The sequence below is a fragment of the Stenella coeruleoalba genome, assembly GCF_951394435.1.
Source record: "Stenella coeruleoalba genome assembly, chromosome: X".
Classification (NCBI taxonomy): domain Eukaryota; kingdom Metazoa; phylum Chordata; class Mammalia; order Artiodactyla; family Delphinidae; genus Stenella; species Stenella coeruleoalba.
The window spans coordinates 39052903-39079264 of NC_137152.1; the positions used below are offsets into that span (position 1 = coordinate 39052903).

General features: G+C 42.9%; 1 protein-coding gene across 1 annotated transcript in view; it reads right to left on the minus strand.

Annotated features, from left to right (window-relative positions):
* Positions 1–235: 235 nt before the first annotated feature.
* DGKK (diacylglycerol kinase kappa) overlaps positions 236–26362 on the minus strand; it is a gene marked incomplete at both ends in the record, with an annotated part of 159732 nt that continues 133605 nt past the window's right edge. The window contains 16 exons of the mRNA XM_079910543.1: positions 236–315; positions 1583–1706; positions 3371–3481; positions 7631–7717; positions 8742–8883; positions 9452–9612; positions 10798–10932; positions 11279–11392; positions 12055–12162; positions 12668–12764; positions 14859–14966; positions 16503–16599; positions 17060–17164; positions 18705–18924; positions 19893–19992; positions 20878–20969. Coding sequence (XP_079766669.1) covers positions 236–315; positions 1583–1706; positions 3371–3481; positions 7631–7717; positions 8742–8883; positions 9452–9612; positions 10798–10932; positions 11279–11392; positions 12055–12162; positions 12668–12764; positions 14859–14966; positions 16503–16599; positions 17060–17164; positions 18705–18924; positions 19893–19992; positions 20878–20969 — 1881 coding nt within the window. The remainder of the gene's footprint in view (positions 316–1582; positions 1707–3370; positions 3482–7630; positions 7718–8741; positions 8884–9451; positions 9613–10797; positions 10933–11278; positions 11393–12054; positions 12163–12667; positions 12765–14858; positions 14967–16502; positions 16600–17059; positions 17165–18704; positions 18925–19892; positions 19993–20877; positions 20970–26362) is intronic.

Genomic DNA, 26362 nt, shown 5'->3' on the forward strand with positions numbered 1-26362 from the left:
AGGAGAACTGAACAAGACAACTCGGAACAAGAATCTTTGGCCAATGAGAAAATGTAAACCTCTAAGGAGACCTGATTGAGTCCAGGAAAAAAATGTATTAGTGTAAAGAATTGGAGGATCTTTCTTGGTGGTGCTCATGTTTGTTCTGAAATAATTTAGTCTAGCCTGTATTGAGGTTTCAAGAGTTTTTAGTAGAATCCTAAATGTTGTGAGTTCTCCTTCCAGCTTTCAAGGGTTATAGTTGAGATCCTGATGGTGTTGGAGGATCATCATCTTTTGCTTCATCTTCATGATGTCTGCGGTGCCACAAATTTCCTTTATAGAAAAAAAGCAAGTATAGAAATAATGAGGTTAGCACATTGCCAGATGCCTAAATTTATGGATGCTAAAGAGAGCAAAGAGTCCTTTAGGAGACAGACTGGTTTGTTCCTATTGTACCAACCATTTTTAAACCATCTTAGAAAACCAGCTGATGTCATGCAAGCCAAACACAAATGGGATGAGTTCTCAGAACCTGATAATCCATGAAACTGCTATTGACCCTTTCAGAGTCTTCAGAAAGACTCTCAAGCACCATGGGTCTCCCAACTGGCAGATTCTTAGGGACTCAAACCAGTTGGACCAAACATAACTTGGTCCAGGAGATTCTCTCTTGGCATCTGTATGAAGTCTCAGTTCCTCAAAAAACAAAACAAACTGCCACCCTCCATCCCTTTCCCCCCATCTCAAGCTTCCAGGTCATCTAGGCTCAGAATTTAGGAGAGACGATTGACATCAGAATTGGCATAGCCGACAATTCTAAGGGAACCTTCTTTTGAGCCCCACTGATATATCAAGAACATTTAAGTCCAATTCTGAAGAAGGGGTGGAACCAAAATTCAAATAATGAAACAAATTTTGCATTTCCAGGGATTTACTATAACAGATAAAGAATAAGAGTGTTTAGATAGGTCGTGGAACCTGTTCCTGACCCTGTAGGTGCCCAGCACTGACACCCCCAACCCATCTCAAATAATAGTGCTTTCTGGAGCAGGACCAAAAGCTTGTAGTTGTATTTGACTGGGAAATAGATCTAAATATGACTGTTTTGCCATACTTTATCCACTGAGGAAAGGAATGGGTCAAGCAGAAAGGTACTGGCTGTTCTCATTTTTCTCTTCAGCTGTTTATATCACAGAGATCACAAAGCAAGGTTGCCTCTCAGGTTCTCTCCCTGTCAGTATCCATATATCACTTTCTTTTTTTTTTTAAGGAGCTTTTTTTTCTTTTTCTTTTTTTTTTTTTGGTGTACCGTGTGGCATGCGGGATCTTAGTTCCCCAACCAGTGATCGAACCCGTGACCCTGCAGTGGAACCGTGGAGTCCTAACCACTGGACAGCCAGGGAATTCCCTCCATATCACTTTCTAACTCACACCTTGTCCAAGAGACTGCTTGGCATCCCCTAAGGTTGGCTCCCAGCCGGCCACCTCCTCCATCACCACCATACCCGTGCACATTTCTAATGTGAGCTTCAGGTCTTTGGGAAGTACCCAGGCTGCTGGGGAATCCTTTATGACCTCGATGCCTGTGGGAGAAACTTACCAATAAAGCCCTGGATGCCTTGGCCTGATTTAGGTTTGTCTTCCTTTTCTGGCTTCTTCTTTCCCAATTTGGGGAACTTAACTTTCAATCCGAGGCTTCTACTGTCAGTATCTGAAGACTTTTCCTGGCAAACCACAACAAGAGGAAGGTCAAAATGTTAGTTGCCTAATAGTCAGAAACAATTCCTAGAGGCCTGGCAAGGTGGTGAACGAGGATGCTGCAAGAAGCAGGCAGATCTGCTATCTATCCAGGTATGGGAGATACCCCTACTCACTAGTCTTGTGCCCTAGAAGGCATCTGATCTTTACCAAGATCCTACTCTGTGCCAGGTACTTTGCTAAAAGCTTTAATAAATGATCTCATGTTAATAAATGCTCTTCTGAATTGCCTTTCAGAAGAAACCTAAAGGAAGGGCACAGGACCTTCCCTTGGAACCAAAGCTTTGGAAAGTCCAATAAATAATTGACTCTCATTCTGCTTTTCCCCACTAAAGTGGATCTGCGCCTTCTGTGGCCTTAAGGTGAGCAAGTTTGGTATCAAGTGAAAGAGCAACATCTTCCTGTCTTTCTTTCAATCTATTCTGCCCTTCTTTAGAGCCTCACTTCTTCATCTTTATGGAAATGCTGAAGTCCAGAAAAGAGATTATGCCCAGGCCAGGCAGACTCCCATATTGAGACCTCAGAGCATGGACTGTTTGCTTCATTTCTCTCAATATCCAGTCTGTTTGCCTAGGTCAGGAGCTTGGTGCAAGATAGCTGAACTGAGTAAGAATGGGGTGCTACAAGAGTGTGCTTCCTTTTCTGCATAACAGCATGTTTTTCTTCCCCAGGGGGCTACTGGTCAAGAGCAGCAAAAGCATATGAGAAAGTTATTAAATCCTTTAAGACCTAAATTTGCCTATGGCTTTTTCTCTTAAATGGTAGCCCAATTGCTGCACTAGTCCAAACATGCTTGTATGGCTTGCTCACATGCATATAACTGGTGTATGAAGCCAGAAAACAGGCATAATGAGTAGGAGAACCAAGTATTCCTACAGGTTGAAGTGAGCAGTTCCATGGCGGAGAAATTTAAAGAAAAACCCTGTCAGACCGTAAAAGGTATAATTTACCTGGTGGTAGGTGGACATCTTTGAGTCATTTGATTTATGAAATGGGACTATTTTTCAATCTCAGGAGAGCACTCAGAATTGTCAAAAAATGATGACATCCCCACAGCTATATTATAGCCACAGCTGCCATGCTTGATTTTCTTTTAAGCCACACACCTGCTAGGGGAAAGCATTGAGATAGCCTACTTTCCTCCCAGAGTGGGAGGGACAGAAAGCAGCAAGGAGAGGTGATATTTGGTAGATTTAACCACCAGTATGGCCTGGGCACCAACCATTTAGAACAGATGTTGGCTGTAAACACCTGGTATTGGCCATAATGGTATGTACCAGACAAAATTCAGTCCCAGCAGCAGGTACTGAGCAGGGGAGGGGAATTGCAGCCAGGAGAAAGGCACAGAAAAAGTCCATTCTTGCTTATTCTCTCCCAATCTTCTGATACAGAGTGGTTCTTCTTTCTGGTTATGTTCTCATGGTCATCTAGTTTTTCAGTGTGCCTTCTGCCTTGTCCTGTATACTTATGGTGAGGAGATGGGAGGAGGAGGCTCCATTGAACTCAAGCTGAAAGCCACTACTGGCCTCCCTATGCTACATCAGTCACTGTGTCCTGGCCCACACCGGAAGGCAAAGCACCAAGGAAGAATCCCTCTTCCCCTTTATTTCCCAATCCACAGGTCACATACCTCTGGAGAAAGGATTGAATTCATCCAGTCAATCTCAGATAGCTTTTCAAACTCCTTATTCATGGCATCCAGGGAAGTTTGCAGTGTGGCCTCATACTCAGCATTTCTCAGCTGGTGAAGACAGGAAAAAGAGTGAGTATCCAATGCTAAGCACCCTACCTTCATAGACTCTTGCCTTCTCCCCAACTCCCAGTCCCTGCTAGTGGCCATGAGACCACAGTGTGCCAACTTATATCTCCTTTGGCTCATGGTGTCGGTGGAAAGTATAGCCAGCTCTTTACTTTCTCAATAGGGAGATCCAGGAGACAACCAGACAGTGATGCTTTCCTTAGGGCTTGGCGTGCTCACAGTTTGGCAAGCAGAGAGGCCCTTTGACCACTATCAATTAATGCTGAAGTTGTACCCCTACAGCTTAGGGTCCAGGATAAGGGTCCTACCCTTGACCCTCAAGCCCCTGGAGACACCCAAGTGCCCCCCTAATAATAGCTACCAATTTTTGAGCAAATACTATATGCCAGGCACTGTGCATACATAGTTTCATTCCATCTTCCCAATAGCTTGATAATACCTTACAAAGTACTATTGTTCTCATTTTATAGGTGGGAAAACAGACTCAAAGAAGTTTAGTGCTCAAGATCACATGACTAGACAGAAACCCAGATCTATTCAACTCTATAGCCTACCCTCTACACCACACCATTCCAGAAAGGGTATGTGGGGTGGCCAGATGCTGGGGTGGGGGGAATCTTTATTACACAGTTACCATAATTTAAAGGCTACTTTGTGAAGCAAGGGGAGGGCTAGAGAGAGATTGGCTCAAATTTTCCCTTCCTGGCAAAGAGGGTCTGCCTCCCCAGGCTGTGCTTTTAGCCCCTAGCTATTCACTCTTAGTGAATGATGGCTTGTCCCATGGGTTTAGGAAACAAAGCTCAAGCATTCCCTAGTAACCCCCAGCACCCACAGGATGAACTCTGTATGCTCCATGGGAGAGTTAAAATAGATTATTCTGGGACCATCTCCAACTCAGAAGAACCAAGTTCTAAACCAACAACATAAGTGAGATAGTTCATGGTCCATTAAATAGTGAGCTGGGAGAACAGATGCATGCTGATATCATCAGCTCTGACACGCTTTCCAGCCCACCTACTTTGGCTTCATCTCTCCTCTCTGGCATGTGCTCTACTTTCAGTCTGGCACTTATGTAGCTTCTTGCTGTGCATGGGCCAGCCTTAAGTGGAACCCTGCTGTCTGTCACAAATGGGTGACAGGTGAATGAGCGAGGGATGGGATTGGAGGTTATGACCAATCAGGATGGGATATGAGAGGGGAACAAGTCATGTTGTCAAATAATCTCTTGCTTTTGCTTTACAACGAATGATTTAGGACAGTACGGAGTAGCCCGGATGCACAGGACACGTGTGTGTACATGGTGGTGGGACGGGGAACAGTGGTGTCAAGTAGAAATGGCCATCACTTCAAGATAAGGGGGAAAGGGCCAGGGATTCTTAGAGGCATACTTACCAGCAGTGCTCAAAAGGGATTTGATAGTCAAACCCAAAACCACAGAGAAGAAAGAGGAATTGGGGTCTTAGAAAATGATTCCTAATCATAATAGAAGAGGAATAAAATGGCTTCCTAATGACTTCCTATTTGGCACCTAGAGACTCGGGCTCTGAAAAATAGTATATGGTTGGGCCTGAATCTTATGCTCTGTTCTCTTGTCCTTCTGGCTTCAATAGAGACCTTATTCAGGACTCTTCTCTGAGATAAATGTGCAAACTGACTCAGGGGACTTTGTTACTCACTTCCTGGTTTCTGTTCTAACATCACTAAGCCAGTTTGCCACATAAGGGAAGTGGGAGTTACTGGGTGGGATTTTCTTCATCAAAAGGCTACATCCCGGGCTTCCCTGGTGGTGCAGTGGTTGAGAGTCCGCCTGCCGATGCAGGGGACACGGGTTCGTGCCCCGGTCTGGGAAGATCCCACATGCCGCGGAGCGGCTGGGCCCGTGAGCCATGGCTGCTGAGCCTGCGCGTCCAGAGCCTGTGCTCCACAACGGGAGAGTCCACAACAGTGAGAGGCCCGCGTACCGCAAAAAAAAAAAAAAAAAAAAAAAGGCTACATCCCTCTCCCAACACTGACTGTTCTCCTCCTTCAAGGGGAGGAATAACAACATTCAAATGAAATAAGCCTGGACTTCCCCGGTGGTGCAGTGGTTAAGAATCTGCCTGCCAATGCAGGGGACATGGGTTTGAGCCCCGGTCTAGGAAGATCCCACAAGCCGCAGAGCAACTAAGCCTGTGTGCCACAACTACTGAGGCTGCATGCTGCAACTACTGAAGCCTGCATGCCTAGAGCCCATGCTCCACAAGAAGAGAAGCCACCGCAATGAGAAGCCTGTGCACCGTAATGAAGAGTAGCCCCCACTCGCCACAACTAGAGAAAGCCTGTATGCAGCAACAAAGACTCAATGCAGCCAAAATAAATAAATAAAATAAGAATAAATTTTAAAAAATGAAATAAGCCTTACATCCATGCCACCTCTATGATATGGCCTTTCTGGAGATACATGGTCATTCTTAGCAGCCGTTTGCACCCAGGTCTCGTTTGGATGTGTGTATGTGTGTGTGTGGGTCCTTACCAGGTTCTATATTAAGTATGATATGTGCTCAATTTGGGTTGTTGGCTGGCACAAACCAATTTTCATGACCCCATAAGCCTCAAGAAATCCTGAGTGGCAATAAGAGGCCAAGCTCCCATATTTCCTGCTGCCCAAATTGGCAAGGCCATTTAGCTCTGCCTATATATAGAAGGTACTTCTGTTGCTGTCGCTGAAGGCTGAAAGACTCTAGCCTGGGGCTCAGATGCTGGGACAGCCTGGCCTGACTGCCTTAACCACTCTTCCACCTGTGCAGTGTGCCAGTTATATGTGCAAATGGAAAGGGGGAAGTGGCTGCACTTCTTGCAAAAATCAACTCAGAGGCCCCTCTTCAAATAAACCTTAATTAGATGAGAGGCAGAACAGTACCTTCCTAGGGGCCTTAGCAGCAAACCTAAAGTGGAGTAGTCATGATCAGTTGACTCATTAAAGCACACTCACCAGGTGTGCCTATGGGCTTTGCATTATGAGAAACAGCAACTCTTCCTGTAGCTCAAAAACTGAGCCTCAGTCCATTTTCCCTAACACTAATAAAATCTACCATCTGTCAAGCTGCTAGGAAGAGCTAGGCACATAATATACAGTAGTTTGTTTAATCCTCACAACAACCTGGATAGGTAGAGATTTTAATTCCTATTTTGTAGGTAGGGAAACTGAGATCCAGAGAGGTGAAGTTACCTCACGTACCTACTGTTATGGATTCATTTGTGTCCCCTCCAAAAAGATATCTTGAAATCCTAACCCTCAGTACCTCAATTTTTTGGAAATAGGGTCATTGCATATGTAATTATTAAGATGGGATCATTGGTCTGGTCTGGACTCTGGAGTAGGGTGGGCCCTGATCCGGTAAGACTGGTATCCTTTAAGGAGATGGCCATGGGAAGACAGAGAGACACAGGGAGAGCACCATGTGAATATGGAGGATTGGAGTAATGCATCTACAAGCCAAGGAACACAGCAAAGATTGCCAGCAAGTCACCAGAAGCTAGGAAGAGGCAAGGAAGGATTTCCCTACAGGTTTCAGAAGGAACATGGCCCTGCTGACACCTTGATTTCAGGCTTCTAGCCTACAGAGCTGTGAGACAATAAAGTTCTGTTGTCCTAAGTCACCCAGGTTTTAGTACTTTGTTACAGCAGCCTTAGGAAACTAATATAGCTAGTAATGGGCAGATTTGGGATTTGAACTCAGAGACCCCCAACTTTCCCCACTATTCCTTACTGTCTTTCCACATGGTGAGAGACGTATGTGGAAACTTGGGAGATGCAGAGCAGCTCAAAAGAGCTCACCCTTTTCTACTGAAACTATATGAGGTATGATGAGAAAACGCTGCTTTTGTTTGGCCTAGTCTTGGACCCAAGAGACATTTGCCAAAGGAGATAGACTTTTCTTCAAGGATATGGTAGTCCCTATAGATTCGCATAACTTATAAAGTGACACGATCAATGACAACTCTGGGTGAAGATGACACAGCAGGGACTGCCAGGTAAGCACCTGGCCAAAATGCTCCTACATGTCTTCCAATGCTCTAGAACCAAGCACAGGCTGTGACCAAATTCAGATGGGATACTTTGCCCTCCCTGTTCCAACCCCATCCACTCACCAAGTTTTCATCCAGGAAAGCTTTGGTGTCATCGTAGAGCCCTTTAAGACTAAATGTAACATCTACTGCATCATTTCTGGTTAGAGTCTGAGAGGAGAAGAAAGGAAAAGAAAGGAAGGGAAAGGACAAAGACAGAGGAGTTGTTGGTTAGTAAGCATGCAGCTGGCTTCTCTGTGGGAGGGTAGGAGCAGGCTAGTAGGATGTGGCTATAAGTGAAAAAGTAATATTCACAATATAGCACAACTAGTAGTTCAGCATGGGCACCAACCAGTCAAAACTGATGCCAGCTATCAACTACCAGTACAGCTGTATTGGTGTGTTGTATGCTGTGGCACAGCACAACTTGGCATATGGCATCACTGATTGAGTGCTATGGGTATAGGGAAACAGGGAATATGCAAACTAGATAGTAAGTTTGAGGCCACTTGTTGCCACTAGGCTGAAGCCACCTTTCCCATGGTACATGAAGTTAGGCCTAACCATCTGTCTTCTTGAAACTCCAGGCCTGGAGCTCCAGGCCTCTTCCAACTAAAATCCGGCCCCAAATAAATAGGTAACCTACATTTTAGGAGGCCCTGACCCTGTATGTGGCCCTTTTGTATTGTTTGCCTAGCACTAAAGTTACTTTTTAAAAACATCACTTAAAAATCTTCTGCCAGTGGGTAAAGTCACAGGATGGCACATTTAACATCAAGAATCTAATCTAGACCTTCCCCACGAGAGGAAAACCAAGGCAGCCTGGAGCACAAGTTTCAATGACAAGTGTCACCTTAACAGGTTATATAGGGATCCTCCTGGAATGAGGAAGGGCCTAAGCCAAGTTCCTCTCCATTCTCAGGCTATTTCTCCTTGAGGCCAGTGTGGTAGATAGCTATCAGGCTGATGAAATCTGCTATGGGATTCTCCCAGTAACCACTCTGGACCAGTAACCATTCTCCCAGCAACCATTCTCCCAGTAACAAGTCAAACAGTATCTGCCTCCCCTTCTACTCTATCCATCAGTTTCCTGCCATGTCATTTGCCCAGTTTCTCTACCCAGCCTCCAGCTCCCCTTCCTTCCCTTTCCTATTTGGTTTGACTCCTTTCCTTCATCTGCCGCTTCCCCCCTTACCTCAATGGGAGTGCAGGAAGCTGCACCTGCCTCATTGCTACTGTCTTGGTTGTAAAATATATCATTCAGGATGTTAGCACTGGCATTCACAGAATCCATGAGGACAGACACATGCTGGTGGACCTTACTCAGGTCAGTAAGTCTGTAATAAAGCAAGGACAGATAAATGAGTCTAGAGTTCTGAAGGATGTCTGGCCTGAGGTGCTGGTGAGGGTTGGGATTAAGGGTAAATTGTATTCTTTACTCTCTCCTGTTATTTCTTCTCATTTCTAGGGAGCCACCTATGCCAGAAAATGTTTCTACTCTTCTCTAGCTATTCACTTTTGTCCATCCTTGTCTCACCAGAATTAGATACTGGGTGCTTTGGGAGAGTGGGAGGCTAGAATAGAGGAAGGAGCTGACTCCAGAAACTCTAAGGCCCTCCTGATATTTAAGGGCAAGGATAAGCATTTTTAGTCCTGTTGGGTCTGGGGCAGCAAGAGGAGATCAAAATTTATCTCTGGGCCTAATGGTAGAGGTCCAAGCTGGCTTACTGCTGACCACAAAGACTATTTCCTACCTAGAATGTCAGAGTCCCTGTCAATCCTCAGAGCTCTGAGCAATACTCCTTTCTGAGGCCAGGCTCTCCAGTAGCCAATAGATACAAGTTGGCTTCTTCTCCCTATCTCTTCTTGGGATTCCCAGCCCTGTATCTGGGCCAGTCCACTTACCTGCTGATGAGGTTTTCTGCAAGCTGAGCTAAGTGCTGCATCTGGGCATACTCCTCATCAGAGAGGCTATCTTGAGATTCCTGGGAGTCCAGCTGGGGTTGAGAGGCAGCCTGGATTTCAGAATGCTTGCACTTCCACATTTTCATTGAGTTCTCAAAGTCCTGGCGATAAAGACAGTGGCAGAGCCTAAAGATTGCTGTAGCTAAGACGGCATGTGACAGATCTGTCTGTGAGCCTGATATTTGTGGGTACTGTGGGGAAAGGGGAAAGAGGGCCTCATCCATTCCCCCATACACCTATCTCCACACCCATACATCTGTCCAACATTTTATTCAATGTCTCTTTCATACTAAGCAGTTTTAGTTTTTTGTTGTTGCTGCCGTTGTTGCTGTTACCATGCCAAGTCTTGGGACAACATACTTGAATCAGACAGATGTCTGCCTTCCAGAAGCTCCTATAGGTAGGTATCATGACCAATAAGAAAGTGGAGCCCTTTTCAGCTCCCTTCTTTGCTAAATCTAGGCAATATATTCTGATGGATTTTAGAGCTAGACATATCTCATTTAATTTTGAATTGTGCTTCTGTCATTGACTAGTTGTGTTACCTTTAGCAAAGTATTTAACCTCTCTGGTCCTCATTTTCCTCACCTATAAAATGGGAATAAGTGTATCTACCTCATAGGATTGTTGAGAGGACCTACTTGAGAGAATATATGTAAAGTGCCCAACACAAAGTAGGTAGCTTATAAACTAGACATCGCATCCCTTCTCTATTGCTGTGTCTATGGACTGTCCACAGGCCAGAGTGGAAGAAAGCCTCTAAGCATTGAACATCTGATTAATAATGGCTCCTTTCTAGCTTTAGGTGGTTTAGCTGAGGTGAGTGACATTTGTGAATGCAGTATTTTAAGACGCCTTAGAGGAACCTAAAGACCATATTCAATGAAGGCTCTCTTGTTGAAGGGAGCAGATTTCTCCATAACCACCTGAGGCCTTTAACTCTGTGCAGTGGAGGGAGGAGTACAACTTTGTGGAAAACTACAGAAGGGAGCTTCTTGTCTCACTCTCTTGGACAGTGCTTTGCAAGTGTCTATGTATATCAGAATGTCTCAGGGAGCTTGTCTGCAAATGCAAGTTCCCAGGAAATACCCATCTCCATTCTGATGCAGTGGGCCTGTGTGGGGCCCAGGAATGTGCATTTCTAACAAGCACCCAAGGTGACTCTGAGATAAGTATTATGCAGACCTCTCTTTAAGGAATTCTGCCTGACTGGAAGTATTCAGTACTCAAGTGATAGCTATAGATGAGACAACGTAGGAGCCCCAGATGAGCCTTTCCCTTCTTACCCGATCTCTTGTCAGCATCTGGGCAGTGTTCTTGTATCTAATCTTGATAAGGCCTGGCCTCTGAACCCAGGCCTCCCCATCCACCTGCACTGGGATACCTTCTTCACCATCGATGGTTATCATCACCTCACGGCACTGCCAGAGAAGAGGAGGAAGGAGAATGGGGGAGAAAAATGAGGTAACGACTGTAGACCAATCTGATAATCTCACAGTCATGGCCAAATGTGTATCTGAACAGGACTGGCAAAAATGTGAATCAGATTGTCCCAGGGAGGAAACACATGTTTGCTATGGGCTTTTTGCTCCTTTGGTCCCTACCACCTCTGTTTCCAACTTCAGCCAGTACCTTGCTTCCCACCAGATAACGTGCTCCCTCCACCCTGTCATTCTTATACCTGGCTAATTCCTGAGACTACCCCACATCCTGGATTGTAGCCACAGAGCTCAAACCCTTTCTGTTGCCCACCAGGCCCGTGCCTACCTGGGCGATGCGATGATGATGCAGGTTGATGATACGGGACATTGCCATCTGTACAGAACCAAAGATTGCCACTACCTCTAGCTTCCCATCATCTATCGCAGGAGCCTCATATTCCTGAGGAGGAAGAACTGTGTCACACATCTCACCCTTGAGAAACCACACCTTGCCTATCACAAGCAGGTATGCTTTGAAAGCTCCTGGTGAGAATTTTTCTAGCTAATGAAGAGTGGAGAAACTACTATATTATTAAAAGGAGAAGAAGGTGGTCAGGAAGCCAACTTGGGAAAAGGGCACTGAGATAAAAACTCAGTCCCTTTTGAGATCACAACTCTTAACTGGTTCTCTCCCTGTCCAATCTAGCATCATAAATCCCCAAGGCCAGTCCCACTGGTCTCATGGCCTTCTTGGGTGAGCTCAGATGAAAGGATTCATGGCCAATTTCTCAGGAGATTTTATTGACAGACCTCCTTAGAGAAAAGGGCATGGCCTAGGTAACCTTTCAAGGATCTTTCAAACGTGAGGAATGGAAAATTCAAAGTCCAGGCAACACCGAAGAATTTATCTGATCCTGAGGTTTTTGGTTGATTCTTGTGCTCTGGGGTGGTAATTGCCTTAAAAAAAAAAAAAAAAAAAAAACCTCATCATACAGCTGCTGCCAATAAAGAGCCCCAGCCCACCTCCTCTTCCCCTACACTCCAGTCAGTTCAACTCTCCTTTCTGATAGACTTTAGAGGGGTCAAGCCTTTCTTCCTCCCTGTTCCTTGTTCCATACTCACTGTGGTAGCTGTGCTGCTTCCCCAAAAGTTGACACCTCCAGCATAGCTGGTAATGTTGAGCACTACAATGCCTTGCAGGTTTGGCAAGGAGATGGCTTCTCCATCACACTGAAAGAAAAGAGTAGCCCTTATTGGCTGGCTCTTCAGATACCAATGTGAAGGGCCATTTACAGAGATGGGGGAAGGGCTCTGTCTTCCCTTCATGCTATTATTTTCTTATCCATAAAATGGAAATCTATCTTCATGATTTCCTACCATGAGCAATGAGTGAGGATCAGAGTTAAAGCTTGGGAAGGGGCTTCCCTGGTGGCGCAGTGGTTGAGAGTCCGCCTGCCGATGCAGGGGACGCGGGTTCGTGCCCCGGTCCGGGAAGGATCCCACGTGCCGCGGAGCGCCTGGGCCCGTGAGCTGTGGCCGCTGAGCCTGCGCGTCTGGAGCCTGTGCTCCGCAACGGGAGAGGCCACAGCAGTGAGAGGCCCGCGTACCGCAAAAAAAAAAAAAAAAAAAAAAAAAAAGCTTGGGAAGAACTAAGGATATAGAGGAAAGTTGATTCCCAGGGTCATGATATTTCCTTTCTTCATGCCCAGGAAGGATCACCCTCTTTTCCACTAACCTCCAGGTGCACTCGTTCTTCCAGTTTCCTGTAAGAGCGCTGAAAAAGTTCCTTGCTTCCCAGAAGGCCATACCACATCTTGTTCTTAAGGCGGCTACTACAGGGAGATAAAGGTAGTCAGAGGGTGAATAATATAAAGATAAGTGGATGAAGAAAAGTAAGAGGAGACACCATCTTATTCGTCAAGTGCCTTCTTATAGAGAGGAGTCATGTTTAATGGTAACTGGACACAAGAGGGAATGCTAGGATAGTGTAACTGGTATCCTTATGCAAACACCAGCTGCAATGGGTTCCTGGGTCTCCTTGAGGCATCAGCATCCCATTGATTTGTCATTTTTACTTGCTTCTGATATTGGTTCAGGCTTGGAAGAGACAGGCTATATTTAGAAAGTAAGGCTCATAAAAAGCTGTGAGCATAACTGGCTAGTACACATCAGCTACCCTGGCAAGTGCCACTCTGGGAGCTCAAGATTTCAGCCACTTGGAATCAATTTCATTTGAAACATGTGACTCTTAGACTGCAGTTTCTTTGAAGCATAACTTTTCTGGCAAAGTGGAGGGATTTCCAAGACCTGTATGTTAAACACTTAATTCAATGCTACAGAATAGAAATAAGCTTACTAGGAAGACTGTAGAGTAGGAGCCAGTGGAGAGAATATGGGACAGGCAAGGATATCAGGAGACTTGTGGTGGAGGTGGGAAGGACAAGGTCCTGTTGACTGTAGAGTCTCTGATAAAAACAGGCAGGGTACTTAACAATCACTATAAAGGCTGGATAGAATTTACTGTGAGCTTTTAAAGTACAGCCACAGAAATGAGCCACCACAGGGCGTGGGTTTTGAAACGTAAGAAGCCTAGCACATAGCACAAAATTATTTGCACTCTGTGTTAAACCATAAGTTCTCTGAGCACTGCAGTTTCCTTATCTATTAAAAATTGGAGTTTGGTTATATGGAAATGCAAAATACCTAGAACAACCAAAACAATTCTGAAAAAAGAACAAAGTTGGAGGACTTTCATCTCCCAATTTCAAAACTTACTATAAAGCTACAGTTATCAAGACAGCACGGTGCTTGCACAGGATAGACACATAGATCAATGGAACATAGGTGAGAGTCTAGGAAAACAACCCTTACATTTAGGGTCAATTGATTTTCAACAAAGGTGCCAACACAATTCATTGGGGGAAAGGATAGTTTTAAAAGGTGGTGCTGTGGTAAATGGATATCCATGTGTAAAAAGAAGAACTCAGATTCTTACCTAATACCATATATAAAAAGTAACTCGAAACAGATCACAGACTTAAATGTAAGAGCAAAACCAAAAATTTTGGAAGAAAACAGCAAATTTTTAAGATCTTGGGTTAGGCAAAGATTTCTTAAACATGGCATCAAAAGCATGGTCTGTAAAAAAAAAATTGATCAATTGGAACTCATCAAAATTCAACACTTTTGTATTTCAAAAGGGACCATTAAAAATGAAAAGACAAGCAATAATAACAAAAAAGACAAGCAACTGGGAAGCAATATTTGCAAGACACATCTGATAAAGTACTTGTTCCTCAGCCCAGGCCTGCTCTGAGAAAGAAGTTCTGGTGGCAGGTGGGCAGGGGGTGGTGATGATGGGTGGAGGGTGTGCTTCTTTTTACTCGTAATTTAAATTTACCAAAAGAACTCTGAGGCTGCCTTAGTGTATGTCTGTAGCACAAAAGTACCAGAAGGTGCCAAGCAGACCAAACAAGATGGGGTAAAATCAGTAGGTCCTGGGGAACCAAGTTAGGAGCACTAAGAACCAGTAGGGCGATCTTTGATACTTTGCAGCCTTGCCAAGCAAGAATAGACCTAAAACCACTACTAGGACCTCATCAAGTTCTTGGAGACGGAACAAAGATAGGCAATTGGCTGAACTGAGTCAATGAGTAATCTGTTTTCAGTAACAGTAACACAGTTAGCTGAACACAGGTCAAGACTATGAAAGCAGCTCCAAGTTCAGGATGCCAGTGCAGCGTCATCACAGATCTGGTCAATATTTGGGGCAAGATATCCCACTAGACTAACCTTGGGACTAATGTGTTTTACTTCCAAAGGACGGACTCTTTCTGTTTCTTGTCTGTAAGGTAGGGGATGTGGGAATACGTGTGTATATTGTGATTGTGTGTTTGTATGTAGGGAGGGGAGTTTCTTTTCCTTACTTGTATTGTCCTGGGTGTTCATCTCTTCTGGTGTTGAATTCCAGAGAAATTTTAGCATCTAGTCCAATTCCAAAATAGTTGTTCATGACACACCTTTCTTTGAAGCGTCTGAAATTAGCCAAAAGGAAGAAGAGAATAGACACTGGTGCAGGAAAGAAGTGCTGTTATCATTGGGCTGCAGACTTTATCTGCGTGATCAACAACCACTGAGAGAAGTCCCCCTCTACACTGGGCACAAGGCTTAATGTTCTTGAGCGGCACATGTAGATGTCCTATTGTGTTAACTACTAACTTGTTAGCTGTAAGAGAGGACACTCAGCCAGTTGGGCGGATTCAGTGGAATTGGGATTCATAATAAAGAAGTCATCTTTGGAGGCTGTCAGATATGAGTGGCCATTATCTTCTCCACATAAAATAAAGGGAAATAAGAGTCATTGACTTATTCTCATAAAGAAAGAAGATTTAAGTATCTCAGATAAAAATATATGATGAGAGTAAAGTCTGTATTACTGTTTCCAGAGATGTCTGAACTCCTTTGTAGTACTTTAACATCAAAGGGCAAAGTGACCATACATTTGAAGGAAAAAAAACTGTTAAAAGAGGGTAGATATATATACAACAACAACAAAACCAAGCAGTTTGTTTTATTCTTCTGCATCCATCCATTAAAACCAGTGGTGTGTTGGAGCCAGTTCATACCAGTTTATGTAAGCTGATTATGCCTATAATTCCCAACTCTGCATTCAATGACATTATATCAGTAGCTTGAAATAGGCCATGATGGAAAGGTTTACACCAGGAATAAATCAGGGCTTTCCTCCCCACAGAGAGCTGGTTGTTAAACATTTTCCAGCACACCATTGATCAAAACTCATTAGGTAGGTCCATTGAGGCCTCATATATGAGCTTAATCCAATGGTAAAGTGGAAGGGAATGGGAGTTGAATATAGGAATAACTGGGAAGCTGCAGAAAACTTAAATAATTGCTAGCTGTGTCCTTCTTTTGAGTAACTGAAAATAGGTACAATTTAGCTACTTAACCACAGATTTTTTTTATTCATTACTAAACTGACCCTACATCTCTCACATGAGATTTGTCTTCCTTGACCACAGTCCAGAAATTGGGGATTCTCTAACTGATGTAACTGATTTTCTTAATGGAACTCAAAATAAGTGAATGTGATGGAACTTGGCTACTGGGAATATTCTAAAGAGGTAGGGCTATTGAGACAGATGTCTTTAGATTTGCTAGCTAGTCCCCTCAATGCCCACTTACTTCTTAGCAACTCCAATCATTTACTGTTAAAGGCAACAGTGAAAAACAGGTTCTTTGAAATGAAATGAAGTTGTTTTAATTAAAAAAATAATAACAACTAACACATATAGCACCTAACTATGGGTGCCAAACACTGCCCAATGCAAGTACTTTGGATATATAAACTCAATAAATACAGCAAACCTATCTGGCAAGTTCTACAATTATCTCCATTTTATACATGAGGAAACTGAGGTTTGGTTGAATTACTTGTGTAAGGTCACACAACTAGTAAGTATAGTCAGCATTTGACTCTGGGTATCCTTAGACTATTCTCTTAACCAGAGAAAGGGAGAAGCCATAGGAAGGTTATAGGCTTAAATACTTACATAGTTTCAGGTGTAAAATATAAGTGCTCCAAATTGAGGTTATCCAGGTCTTCACTTTTGAGAGAAGATATAGAAGACAGAGTACCAAGACGAGAACCTAGACACAAAAGATGTCACCTTGGTGTCAGATACAAACAAGAAAGCCCTTCCCCCCACTTGTATTTCACCCCACTTTCTCTGTTGGAGCAGAATCAAGCTCAATGACTTTCTCCTCGATAATATTCAGGGTTCTCATTCCAAAGAGGGATCATCTTGGATGGACAGGGACTTCCACTGACAGAATAGTAAGGCTGGGCTGCTTGCTTGCTGGCAGTGAAACAGCTTCAAATCTTGGGTTTCATCAGGCCAGCCTTTTCAAAGTATCTAATGGGGTCATTACTTCTGGACATAGGCATGGGGTCTTATAGTGTGAGGTTTCTGGAGAAGAGGGAGGGATATCTACTGCAGAGTAGGATTATGGCTAAAGGAAGATGCATGAAAATACATCTTTATTCTCTGGGAACTAGAAGACAGAGATGAAGCTTAGAGTAAAGGAAGGAGAAGAGAAAGATCATTACGGTGTCTTGGGCTCATCTGGTTAATATCTTCTGAGTCATCTTCCAGGAAGAAAGTTGAACTAAAGTTCTTGACTGATATTGTCTGTCGGCTTTGCTCATCAAGAACTATAGAGAAAAAGTGGAAGGAAGGAGGGAAGGAAGGAAGGAGAGGAAGGAAAGGAAGGAAGAAAAGGAGGAAAGGAGGGAGGGAGGGTTGGTCACATTTCTTGAGCATCTCTTTTGTTCAGTTAATACCAGTCAGTGTGTGGGGAGACAAATGGAGACTCCCATTTGTTCATCACATCTCCTCCATGATGCTGTTTGTGGTTTCAGCTTTCTTACAGTATTGCCATGTCTCTTCACATCCGTGCCTGAGCTTTCTCTGTTTTACTTGTTACTCTTTTCCTATCGTCCAGTAAATGTGGCTGTGAGTAGAAGCTTGGGGCCAGGGGTAGGGGGAGCAGGGTGGGAAACTTTCTGTTCTTCTACCTCCATTCTCGCCTCTTTGTTAATTCATTTACTCACATGACCTTTGTTCTCAACTTAAGCCTCTAGGACCAGGCCGTTCTTTCAAGCAAATGTCTCACCAATACCCAGAATATTTGAGAAATCTCCTTTCTTTTACCAGCCTATATATTGTATAGCTCAGGTGCTCAGCCTATGCCAAAGCTCATAGGTTCAATCCCTGTGCTGCCAGGGGAGCCTTTCTCTGTCCCAGGGCCACAGGTTGCACTTCTAAATCTGATTTATGTATTGATGGAGCAGGCTGAGGATTAGTTGTGACAGGGTTATGGCTACATCAGATTGATCTGATCCCTGCTACTTGGAAACTACCTACAGAAATAGAGGCAAACTGGCTGTTTAATGATTTCACAGTGCAGAAGGGTTATTTCCTTTCTTTCTTAGAAACTTGGCTGAGGTTGTACCTAAAAGTATCAAGGCAGGAGAAGGTATTGTAGCTAAAGGTCAAAGGCCAGCCAAAAGGACTTCCCTGCTACATGGACTTCTGTTCAATTCCAATAGCTCAGGTAGAACACACTTGGTGTTATATTTTCTGATCTGTTTTTCAAAGAAGCATTGTGGAGAAGAAGTGGGAACCAAAATGTTAAAGTAAGAAGTTGGAGGAGTTGAAAGAGTTTTCTTACTGAGTTGGAAGCTTGCAGATTGTCATGAGTTATGGGAAATGGCAATCAATGCTAGAGCTGCCAGGACCACTCTCAGAGCCCTTGTGCCTGATTAATACTGTGCAAGACATGCAGAGATGAACACTATTTTCTTTCTAAAATCATCATAGGCTCAGTGGTTGGAAGGAGACAGAAGCAGGTGGAAAAAGATTCCATGGCTGGAGGTTGAAGCTGACAGACCTTTGAGCAAAGCCACTTAGCAGCTGTAATTGTTTAGGATGATTGTTAGTTCCAAAAATAAATAAGTAGCAAGAGTTGAGTGCCTGGGAGGTAGGAAGAGCCAAAGGGGCAGCTTATCAGGACTGAGGCTTTTCAAATCAGTGGAGACTGAGGATGGACTTTGGATGCTTTATGAATGCAGAATCTAGTCAAGTTTTGGTAGTGTTGTCAAATAGTAGACCCAGAGCGAGGGAGACCATTAAACTACCCACAGGAACCTTCTCTTTCCCCTGCCTCAATCACCACAACCCTGGGGCCTTTACCTTGTTCAACTTGGAATATGATGAGTTTCAAGGACTTTTGGAGATTCTGGGCCTTTGTGGCCAGCTCCAACTTGCACTTGGCTATGTGGTCTATTTGAGGGATGAAGGGCTTTCCATCTGCCTTGGCACTGTCTGCATGTGCTGTCGTACTCTTCTCAACTGCTGCATCCTCAGCAAGGATATCAATCAGGACACTGAGCTTGTCATACATTAAGTCGCTCTATATGGGGAAGGAGACAGGGCATTGTTATGAGGGATTTGTGCCTGAAAGGACAGAATGAGGAGTCAGATGGTATGGGAGAGGTAGGGAGGGGTACTAGTTGGCTGGAAACACTGAGCATAGAAAGCTACATGTGGGGAGATGAAAGTTTAGGGAAAGAACTGCTTGGGTAGATGTGATAAGATAGCCAAAGGGTGTTAGGAGGTCAAAGAGACACTATTTGTTACAGAACAGCTGCAGGCATCAATATATGTTGCCTAGTCTTTCTCATGTCAGAGTGGCCTGTAAAATGATGTGTAATATGGCAAAACTAAGGAAAGATAAACATTTCTGGATTGGTGTTTTCATGGGCATGCTCCTATGAATGTGGATGTGGCTCTGCATGGGTGCCTGGTGTCTGCCTTTGTCTGTGTGTATGTTTGGGGGTGTACTACATGATTATGGCTTGATTCCCAGCTCCATCACTTAATAGTTTGTAAACTTAGGCAAGTCACTTAATCTATTTGTGCTTTTATATTCTAGGGTAGTTGTGAAGATTAAATAAGTTAATACATTATAAGTGCTTAGAACAGTTCCTGGCACAGAGTAAGTGCTATATAATTGTTAGCTGTTATTGTTACTGTGGTTGTTATAGAGGTGACTGTGGGTGTATTTCTAGCATGTATTTGTATGTATTTTCAAGAATGTTCTGGTATACAACCATGTGCATACATGTTGGTGTACGCTTCTGTCTCGGTGTGGACAGATGCTTGGCATATGCTTAGGTACATGGTACATGGATAAGCATGTATAGTGCCACTCTTCATTTGGTGAAAGGTGGAAGTTTGATGAGGATTTCCCCCATCAGGGAGGCTTACCAGCTGCTCCTCCTTGCTCTTTTACAATTCCCAGTGAGAGGCATATTTGCTTTTATTAAAAGTGGGGCCCCGGCACCACAAAGAGTACAAGAAAAAAGGATGGAAACTTACTTTCAAAATCACAGACTCTATTGCTGTATTGTTCTGTTTTATCCGGCTCCAGGCCTTTACAATATCAACTACAAAATCTTCCACTGCTGAGCACAGGAATCTGGAAATATAAGATAGATGACACAATGTGACATGGACCATGAGGTCCAGAGACCTTCTCTCCTATAATGTCATTAGTTTCCATCTTCCTCCTCTTCCTTCTCCCTTTCTCTTTCCTGATCTCTCCTCCCTCCCTCTCTTTGTCCCTCTCCCTCCACTCCCTCTCCCCTCTTTGTTTATTCTGATTCTTCATGTGCATATGGTGAAATATGCCAGTACCTAAGAGAATTTAACTAGCATTTCTTAGCCCAAATTCCAAATTTCCAGGAAACAGAATTCAGTCAGTCCAACATGGGTCAGGATTTCACCCTGGGTCAAATCAGCTATGGTTCAAGGGCCTGGCTAATTTAGTACAAACATAATGACTTTGGGACGATGTTCCCTGTAGGGACTGTTTCTCAAAAGAGAATGTGGTAGATTTGGAAGGAACCCACCAGAGTCCCAGGAGGAATGAATGACCCATGTATTTAGAAGGGGAGAATGTATTGCTCAGCTATGAGAAAGCAGCTGTAGCAGGTACCACAGAGAATTTTCCAGGTATTAAATGGAAAACAAGGTCTCCCTACTGTAGGGAGCTATGCTATGCTCTTGAATGGTATGGAATGTCGTGTTTCCCTTCTGTAACGCTTCTTCCAAATCTGTGGCTTACAATTTTGTCTTTTTGGAGTAGCAAGAGCCCTCACCCCAATCTCATCTTTTTTTTTTTTCCCTCGTAAACTTTCTATTCAGGAGGTTCGAGTTGGAAGAAATTTGATTTGGGAAGGTAAACATATGGTTTCCTTGGCCTCAACCCCCCAAGCTATTAAAATGAGCCCCATCTCTGACCGAGGAACAGCCCATGAGGGGCAAAAACATCCCAAAGGTAGAGAGCCAAAGGAAGACTGACCTGGTTGCAATGATCATCTCTGTCGGGTACTTGGCCTTCAGGATTTTGTTCAACTCAGTGGTTGCAGATTCTAAGTGTTGGATGGCAGCAGCCTAGGGGGAAAAGGAGTGTTGAGCCCTGGAATCTTAGCACTGTGACATAGTGTGCTACCCATCCTCACCCCCCTCATTACTTCCTACTGATGCTTTACCAGCAACCCAACTGTCTCTCTGAAAATAATCACAATTAAAGAATTCTTGTGGAAGATCTCCACAGATAATCTTAGATCTGTGGTCATTCTAAAAATAAGACGTATATTGTTTCCTCTCATTTAAATTAATACTCAAAAACTCATATGAAGGAGTTACTATTTGTTCCATGTTTCAAATGAAAAACCAATCTCATATTACATAGCTAGTAAATAATAGATCTGGGATTTGAACCCACATCTTTCCAACCAGAGGGTCACCTCTTATATATAATGTTAAATATAATAATGGTATCCACTTATATAGAATTTACTATGTGCTAGGTTCTGTTCTAAGATACATATATATTTTTTCAGGTAACCCTTATAGCAATCTTATGAAATAAGGATTATTATCCCCATTTCACAGTACAGAAAACTGAGGCATAGGGAAGGGACAGCTGATAGATGTCACAGCCAGGATTTGATTTCAGGTAGTCTGGCTCTTGAGTCTGTACTCCTAACTACAACTTATACTCATCCCTCTCCATCACCCCCCACATTCAAACATCTACCAAGTCCTGATGATTCTATCTCTTCAATATGTTTTAACTATGTCCACTTCTTCTTATTCCTATTACCACTTCACCAGTCCAAATCACCATCATCTTTTGCCTAGACAATTACATCACTGCCTATCTTTTTTCCTTGCCTCTAGTCTTTATTCCTTCAATTTTTTCTCCACATAACATGTAAATATTCTGTTTTAAACCTTTCTATTAGATAGAAGAATAGATAGATGGATAGATATGTGATAAAGTATAGTGAAATATTAATGGTAGAAGCTACCATTTAAAATTTCCTATATATTTGAAAATTTCATGATAAGAAAAATCCTTATATAATTCTTATTTCTTTTAGATAGAAGTTCAAACTTCCTGGGGGAAGATATCAAGATGGCAGATTAGGAGGACATGGAACTCAATTCCCCCCATGAACACATCAAAAATGCATCTAAATGTGGAGAAGTTATCACTGAAAACTAACTGGAGACTGGCAGAAAGACTCCTGTACAACCAATGCTGTAATAAAGATCCACACAAAATTGGATAAGAAGGGAAGAGAAGTGATCAGGTTGGGACCTGTGCCCCTGGGAGCGGACACAAAAGAAGGAGAGGATTACAAAGACAGAGAGCCTCCCTGGGGAGTGAGCAGCTCCAGCCACATATTGGGCACCACAGCCCTGGAATCTGACATCAGGAACACAAGTCCCCTTAGCTTGTTAGAAAACCAGTGGGACTAACAGGAGGGCTCTAAGAAACTTAGACTTGGAGGGACTCAAGATGGAGGAGTAGGAGGAAGTGGAACTCACCTTCCCCCATGAATACATCAAAAATACATCTACATGTGGAACAATTCTCACTGAAAACTAACAGGAGACTGGCAGAAAGACTCCTATATGCCCAAGGCTGTAAGAAAGATCCACATAGAATCAGATAGTAAGGGAAGAGAATCGATCAGGTTGGGACCTGTGCCCCTAGGAGGGGACTCAGAAGAGAAAGGGGATTACACAGGTAGAGATCCTCCCTGGGGAGTGGTGGGTTGAGCCACAGATTGGGTGCCACAGACCTTGGGTCCAACAAAGGGAAGATGAGCCCCCTTGGCTGGTTGAAGGACCAGTGGGACTAATAGGACAGCTGTGGGATGCCTGGACTCTGCTTGGGAGGAGGCCGTGAAAACTTGCTAGCTCCCAAAGCAGGGCAGAAAGGGTGGATTGAAACCACCCAGCTGGCTGACTGGTTTCCTGTGACCACTCTGGCATGCATCCTAGCCTGAGCCAAGCAAATGCTCCAGCACAGTTTGCCTCATATGGCAGCGCCACATGGGACTAAGGGCTGCCACAACAAGGAAAAAGCTTGGCTGTAAGATGCTATGGTGTACCAACTTATACTGGAAAAGAATCTGAAAAAGAACGTGTGTGTGTGTGTGTGTGTGTGTGTGTGTGTGTATATTACACCTGAAACATTGTAAATCAACTATACGTCAATAAAAAAAAGATGTTATGGTGACTCAAACCCTAAGTGGCATCTGAGCACAGGGGGCAGCTGTTACTGGCAGTTGCACAAGTGGAGCATCAGGGGCAGATCAGATCTCTGATGGCAATCAGACTACCGCAGCCCATGCCCCCACCACTGTTGAATATCCACACCAGCCCCTCTTTCTCCAGCATTGCTCCACTCGGGTGAGGGTGCCAGTGCTGGGAGGGAAAAGAGCACACACTTAAAAGGAACTGAGCCAGCTCAGACCCAACCCTCAGGGCTTTTGCTCCAGCGCCTTGGGACCTGACCCTGCTCCCAATAGGGTGGTGATGACCACTGAACAGAGGGGAAGCCCTGACTCACACATTGCTCTGGCCCTAGCATCTCCATCTCCAGCCCCACCTCCTATCAAGGTGACAGCTACCAGCACACTCTGAGGAAAGGTGTGACTTGTGCTCACATCAAATCCAGCTCTGCCACCAAAGCCACTGGGGCCTTGTAGACTGTATAGGGATACTCCCACATAAAGACATCCCTCTGAAACCACCATAGGTAATTGTTTCACCTAATTTCATAGAGACAGAGAAAGATAAGCAAAATGAGAAGACAGAAGAATTTGTCTCAATTGAAAGAGAAAGAAAAAAGCCCTGAAAAAACAGTTAATGGAACATAAATAACTTACTAGATAAAAAATTCAAAGCATTCGTAATAAGAAAGCTAACTGAATTAGGGAAAAGAATAGATGAACACAGAGAGAATTTTAACAAGGAATTAGAAAATATAAGAAAAGAACTAGTCAGAACTGAAGAATACAATAACTGAAATGAAAAACACACTGGAAGGTATTAACAGCAGACTAGGTGATACAGAAAAACACATTAGTGATCTGGAAGATAGAAAATGGAAATCACAATCAGAACAGCAAAAAGTATATATACGTGTGTGTGTGTGTGTGTGTGTGTGTGTGTGCATGTGTGTGTGGAATTTTTCACATTATAGGGGTCCCAAAATGAGAGGAGAGAGAGAAGATGGAAAATTATGGCTGAAAACTTCCCAAGCCTGAAGAAAGAAACAGATATCCAGGTACAAGAAGCACAGAGCGTCTCAAATAAGATGAACCCAAACAGACCCACACCACACCAAGACACATAATTAAAATGTCAAAACTGAAAGAGGATTCTAAAGGCAGCAAGAGAAAAATAGTCAGTTACCAGGGAACCCCCATAAGGCTATCAGCTGATTTCTTCACAGAAACATTGCTGGCCAGAAGGTAATGACAAGATATATTCAAAGTCCTGAAAGGGAAAAAGCTGCAACCTATAGGACACTCTACTCAGCAAGGTTATCATTTAGACTAGAAGGAGAGATAAAGAACTTCTCACACAAGCAAAAACTAAAAGAAATGAGCAATACTAAGCCTACTTTAAAAGAGATGTTGAAGGGTCTTCTCTAAATAGAAAAGAAGTAAGAATCTATAGGAAACGTAAATTCCCAAATAAGAAAGGCAAATATATAGTAAGGATTTAAGATCAATTAAATAAGCAAGCACGTAGATTAAAAGAAGAAAAAATGTAAAATCAAGTATAAAGACAATTAACAGTAAAGGGATAAGCATGAAGATATAAAATATGATTAAAAAAACACAAAATGTTGGGGAGGGGAGTAAAAAATGTAGATCTTTTAGAATGTGTTTAAACTTAAATGACTATCAGTTTAAGTCACATAGATATAATTATGGGTCAGTATACTTGAACCCCATGGTAACCACAAATCATGGTAGCCATGGTAAAGACACACAAAAACCAAAAAGAAAGGAACCCAAGCATAGTACTAAGGAAAATGATTAAATCACAATGGGAGAAACAAAAAGAAGAAGTGACCAGAGAAGAACTATAAAAACAAGTGGGAAACAAGTAATAAAATGGCAATAAGTACATACCTATCAATAATTACTTTCAATGTCAAGAGACTAAGTGTTCCAATCAAAAGACATAGGGTGGCTGACTGGATTAAAAGACAAGACTGTTCAATATGCTGCTATAAGGGAATCTCTTCAGGCCAAATACACACAGAACAAAAGAGAGGGGATAGAAAATGATATTTCATGAAATCATTAACGACAAGAAAGTGGTGATATCAATATTCATAAAGGACAAAAAAGACTTTAAAATGAAGACTATAACAAAAGACAAGGGCATTGTATAATGATAAAGGGATCAATACAAGAAGATATTACAATTGTTAACATATATGCACCTACATAGGAGCACCTAAATATATAAAGCAAATACTAGCAGACATAAAGGGAGAATTTGACAAAGATACAATAATAGTACAGGACTTTAACATTCCACTGACATCAATGGACATATCATCCAGACAGATAATAAGACAACAGTGGATTTAAATGACAATATAGACTAGTTGGACTTAATAGATATCTACAGGACATTCCATCCAAAACCAGCAGATTACATATTCTTTTCAAGTGCACATGGAATGTTCTCCAGGACAGATCACATGCTAGGCCACAAATAAAGTCTCATTAAATTTAAGATAGAAATTATATCAAGTATTTCTTATGACCAAAACAATATGAAACTAGAAATCAACTACAGAAAGAAAAATGGGAAAAGAACAAACACATGGAGACTACACAACATGCTATTAAAAAACCAGTTCCACTAAGACCAGGAGCAAGACAAGGTTGCCCACTCTCACCACTCTTATTCAACAGAGTTTTGGAAGTTTTAGCCACAGCCATCAGAGAAGAAAAACAAATAAAAGGAATCCAAATTGGAAAAGAAGAAGTACAGCTGTCACTGTTTGCACATGACATGATACTATACATAGAGAATCCTAAAGATGCTACCAGAAAACTACTAGAGCTAATCAATGAATTTGGTAAAGTAGCAGGATACAAAATTAATGCACAGAAATCTCTGGCATTCTTATACACTAATGATGAAAAATCTGAAAGTGAAATTAAGAAAACACTCCCATTTACAATTGCAACAAAAAGAATAAAATATCTAGGAATAAACCTACCTAAGGAGACAAAAGACCTGTATGCAGAAAATTATAAGACACTGATGAAAGAAATTAAAGATGACACAAATAGATGGAGAGATATACCATGTTCTTGGATTGCAAGAATCAACATTGTGAAAATGCCTCTACTACCCAAAGCAATCTACAGATTCAGTGCAATCCCTATCAAACTACCACTGGCATTTTTCACAGAACTAGAACAAAAAATTTCACAATTTGTATGGAAAAA